General features: G+C 38.0%; 1 protein-coding gene across 1 annotated transcript in view; it reads left to right on the forward strand.

Moving 5' to 3' along the window:
• The first annotated feature begins 2,591 nt into the window (after window positions 1–2,591).
• Window positions 2,592–5,401, forward strand: part of arxa (aristaless related homeobox a) — a 6,564-nt gene continuing 3,754 nt past the window's right edge. Inside the window, exons 1-2 of the mRNA XM_053612064.1 lie at window positions 2,592–3,249; window positions 4,409–4,955. Coding sequence (XP_053468039.1) covers window positions 3,072–3,249; window positions 4,409–4,955 — 725 coding nt within the window. The 5' untranslated portion in view covers window positions 2,592–3,071. The remainder of the gene's footprint in view (window positions 3,250–4,408; window positions 4,956–5,401) is intronic.

Here is a 5,401-nt window from a genome sequence, read left to right on the forward strand (position 1 = left end):
AAGACAGTGTTTTTAACGTTTTATTTATTTCTTTTTAATCAATTTCCTCATTAAAAGCTATTAACGGGCAAAGCAAAATGTCAGAAAATGAGGTAACGCAGAAAATAAGAGTGTGGCCTTTTAGAATCTTTGACAGTAGAACATCTAGACTTTATCCATAACTATTTTTTCCATAGGCTAATTTTCAAGATTTTCCAGACTTGTTTGTATAAGAGCAGACCTTTCTTGATGGGTGTATAACGAAAAAAACAAAACAAAACAACGCACCAATTTCAAGGCATCAGGCGCGACGTCATTATTTCATTTCCGGTGTGGTATCCAAGCAAGTTTTGTTTCACCTTTAGTGTGTGTATCTTTTACCTGGGGAACTGCTGTTCCTTCAGAGCAGATCCAGTCATGCACCTTCAATATGTTTTCCTAAAGGTACAAAAAAGGCAGATTCATTTCGCTAGCTTTATTTCTGAAAGTGCGCACATGAGGAAAACAAAAACAGCCAGTCGAGTTTACACGCCACTCATAACACTAGACTGTTGTACAAATTATCAAGTTAGTCTTGTTGTGAAAATATGACACACGGTAGCATCGGGGGAATTGGAGGAGAGGGAGAGGGAGAGTGACGCGCGCCGGCGCTAACAAGTGGCCCGCGCGCCTTGCGCTAAATAGACCACTGAAAATTAAATATGTGGAAATTGCGCCTTCTTTCTCTCTCTCTCTCTCTCTCTCTCTCTCTCTCTCTCTCTCTCTCTCTCTCTCTCTCTCTCTCTCTCGTTCTCTCCAAACGTGTGTGCTTGTAATTAGTGCATTTAAACAAAGCGCGGATATCCTGCTGGCGGTAATAGTCCCTGACATTTCTTTTCTTGGGTTAATAACAGAGTGCGTATAAATGAATCAAATTGTGGCCCCAAATTACATAGCGACTTTAAATACGGGTCTGCATTGCGCGGCTGTTTGGGACCAAGGGGGAAAAAAAACGTTTTATATTGTTATTATTGTCATTAGTCTGTTGATCTGCTTTACAAATGCCCCAGAAGTTTAGAGCAGGAGTGTATTTGTGGCACAAATTTACTGCCTGCTTTTGGATATTAATTACATTGACTTGTGGATAATTGTAAATGAAGGACAGACTGCGCAAGAAAAACAAGCAAGAAACATTTACACTGAAGATTTCTTTTTTCTTCTTCTTTTAGCAAACGTTTAGAAACCCTTTCGATCGCAGTGTAACAAACAGGCAGTCATCTCCAGAAGCCATAATTAAGGTCATAACATAGACTAGGTTGAGTGTTTTCTCGGTATTTCATAATTATTTCTTGATGTGCCTCTTCTCAGGCTGTAACAGAGCTGCACAGCTCTTTTTAGACCGCTGAAAGGAGAGAGTAAAATGTAGCTTGTTGAAGTTTCAGGATTGAATTCTGAAGAAAAAAAAAGAGAGATCCTTTTATGATGGCTTTGAGCCGGGTCACGCCATTCACAGCAGGTTAAATAGACTTCTCAATCAACCTCTCCAGGCTCCTGAGTCCAGTTACCTGCGGGGCCATTATCACCACCTTCAACCATCTGAGACTATCTGATCGCTGCAGAGAGGACAGGCAATTAGGGGTGGTGAGGAGGGCTAGCGGGCTGTGAACAAGGCTACCAAAGTGTGAAAGGAGGCTATACCAGTCTTTGAAGGCCACCAGTAGCACTCAACTGAAGCCTTCTCCCAGTCACACCTTATGCGTCTTGTGATATCTAACTTACTATTATTATTCTTATTGTAAAGATAATGGACGAATGCAATGCATTTACTGAAATGATTACGAAAATCACATTTTATTGCATACATTTTTGAAATCCTGACCTGCAAAGCTATCCAGATGGGAGGATGTATCTTATATATATATGTGTATATATATATATATATATATATATATATATATATATATATATATATATACATACATATATATATATATATACACACACACACACACACACACACATACATACACACACAAATATATACATACATACATATTATATAAATATATATATACACACACACACACACACACATATATATATATACATATACATATATATATATATACACATATATATATATATACACATATATATTATATATATACATACATACATATATATACATATGCTGTTATATATATTTATTTTTACACTGCAAAAAAAAAAATTAATAATACTTTTTTGTCCACTACATATAACAATAATAGTAATACTTATAATTATGATTATTGTTATTACTATCGTGAAATAAATTAAATCTTCAAAAAAAAAATAATAATTACAATAATAGATGTGGGTTTTTTTTGTTGAGATGTTTATGATGATCTAAAATAAATAAATCTTTTCATAATATAATTGTAATGTTAGATCCTATAATTCTATACATGAAGACATTGTTTTACTATTATTACAAATAATGATTGATATAGGTTATTATTTATTATTTGAAATCTCTCCTTATTATATATTGAATTACTTCAATTAATAAAAATAAATAGAAATATGAATGAATTACACTGCATACAGATTTAATTGTGCTCATAAATAACAAAAAGATCCGCCATGTGATCTTATAATATATATTTATATATTTGTAGCCACAAAGAACATGTTGTGCTTTTTAGATCCGGGGTATAAGTGCTGCTGGTTTGATGTAATTGAACTGTGAATAAAACTGTCGGCTTTATTGGACTAATGTGTGTCTCTCAGGCCGGTGAACTTTAATGAGAAAACTGAAAGATCCCCCTTTTCTCCCCCGGGAGCCAATCAGATTGTCGCTCAACGTCAGTGCGGCGGAATGGAGAGAGGAGCTGCAGCGCTGAGAGGAGCTCCACCACACTTTACCATTACACACACACACACACACTCACACACACACACTCTCATACGGGGAGAGCGAGAGAGCGAGAGAGAGAGAGAGAGAGAGAGAGAGAGAGACCTCGGGTTACAGGCGCAGGGAGAGTCTATAGCCACTCACACAAGCTGAAACTTCACTGAACGCAGAAGTCGGAAAAGAGGAAAAGAAGAGGAAATATACAGAGAGAGATAAAATGAGCAGTCAGTTCGAAGAAGATGCGCGAGACAGAAACGAGTGTAAAAGCAAATCTCCGACTGTCCTCTCCTCCTACTGCATCGAGAGCATTCTGGGCCGGAGGAGTCCCTGCAAAGTCCGACTGGTGGGCTCGCAAAGTTTAACAGCGCGACCGGAGCATGAGCAGCCTTCTGAAGGTACAACACACTCTCTCTCACACACTCACACACACACCTTCGAAAAGATTATGCGCTAACGGAAGTAAAAAAAATCTTTCAGGAACTCTTTGCAGCAGCGTTCCTTGAGATGTTCGAGAGGTTGTGCTTGTGACTGAACCCGAACAACCACTAAAAATATCCTCCTGTTTGAGATCAGACAGAACAGTCCAGAACAATCCAATCACTGAATGTGATCATCTCGTGGACTTTTTCCAGCCTTTATAACGCGATACTCACTCACCTATGCGCTGTTTTTTCTTCTTCTTCTGGGTTATAACTGCATCATAAACACGTTAAGGCTTTACAGAAACGACCAGGAGATCGGACCTGGTTAAACTTCCAAACTCCAGAACTCCAGGAGCTGTGTATGGTTAAACACGCCATCACTGACAGAAAACAGTGCAGAATGATAACGTTAGTGTTAGCCTAATGTACATGCTAATATAAGAATGTGGGTTTTGTAGGCTACATGTAAATATAACCTATCTTTATTCAGCTTGTGCTGCTTTTATTTCTAAAAGAAAGAGACATTTGTAAAAATTAAAGACAGATCTCAGATGGGTTAGGCTCCAGCTGTTGGTCTGGATTTCTTGTATTGTTTGATGTAGCTATGTAGAAGCTGAAAAACAAACCTTTATATAATATAAACTGTTTCCTTCTCAAGAAATATTAAAAATTCTTGATATAAACCTTTGGGGAAAATAAATTGCAGTGTAAATAAATAAATAAATAAATACATACATAAAAAATGGGTTAGTTTTGTTTCGCTGGATTAATAAAAAAAAAAAGTTTTTATAAATATTTAGTCGTATTGCTTTTTTTTTTTTGGTACGCTCGTACTGAAAATACCAAGAATCTCTCAGAGCCGTGTGTGAAATGATTATTTCGTTCATTTTATTTATAGGGGGAAAACATGGAGAAAATACTTTGCACCAGAGTTAGCTATGAGCTAGTTTGCACATGTGAGGTAAAATGAGGTTGCTACATGAGTAAAAACATGCAGGATTGCTCTGTCTCTCTCTTTACATAAAAAAAATCTAGGCCTATGTTTATATATATATATATATATATATATATATATATATATATATATATATATATATATATATATATATATATATATATCTTTTGGTTTCAGTTTCCAGCAAAGAGCTCTCGTTTGACTCGGACATGCACCTTCCGCCTAAACTGCGCCGGCTCTACGGCCCCGGGGGCAAATACCTGGACACCAGCAGGGTGTTTCAGGAGCACGGGGAGAAAGGCGAGCTCGGCTGCGAGGGCATGAAGATCAGCCAAGCGCCGCAGGTCAGCATCAGTCGGAGCAAGTCGTACCGGGAGAACGCGCCGTTCAGCGGGCTGGAGGAGGCGCGCAGCAGCCCGGAGCTGGCCGAGCTCGGAGCGCTCAAGTTCGAGGAGGACGCGGTGAAGGAGGAAGAGGAAGAGGAAGAGGAGGAGGAGGCGTGTGGAGCCGAGCATGGCCTGTCGCCCAAGGACGAGCCGAGTCCGCGCAACGACGCAGACGTGAAGGACGGAGAGGACAGCGTGTGCTTGTCTGCGGGCAGCGACTCGGAGGAAGGCATGCTGAAGCGGAAGCAGAGGAGATACAGGACCACGTTCACGAGCTACCAGCTGGAGGAGCTGGAGAGGGCTTTCCAAAAGACACACTACCCAGACGTGTTCACCAGGTACGCACACCTATCCCAAAAATATTTAATAATAATAATAATAATAATAATAATAATAATAATAATAATACTGTAGTGGTGGATAAAAAATATATATTTCTATAACCCTATGAAATTCTACACGCATCTGAAGAAAAACAGGAAAATAATTATATAATATGCATTTATAAATTAGTGCTCGTTCATAAAGATCTAACCTAAAAATAGGCATTTATTTAAATAAATGCATTCTAACAACAACAACAACAACAACATGTAAATATAAATAATCACATCCCAAACAACATTAAAACAAAAATACATACCTGCACTGTGATGAAGCACTGGATTTCCTTTAAATAATATATCAAACTAAAATTCACTAAAGTTAAGATTATTTACTATTTAGCAATCACCCAAAAATGCGCATTTTATTCATGTAGCCTATTTATCGTATACAGGCCCAT

This window comes from Ictalurus furcatus, chromosome 23 (genome assembly GCF_023375685.1).
Source record: "Ictalurus furcatus strain D&B chromosome 23, Billie_1.0, whole genome shotgun sequence".
Classification (NCBI taxonomy): Eukaryota; Metazoa; Chordata; class Actinopteri; order Siluriformes; family Ictaluridae; genus Ictalurus; species Ictalurus furcatus.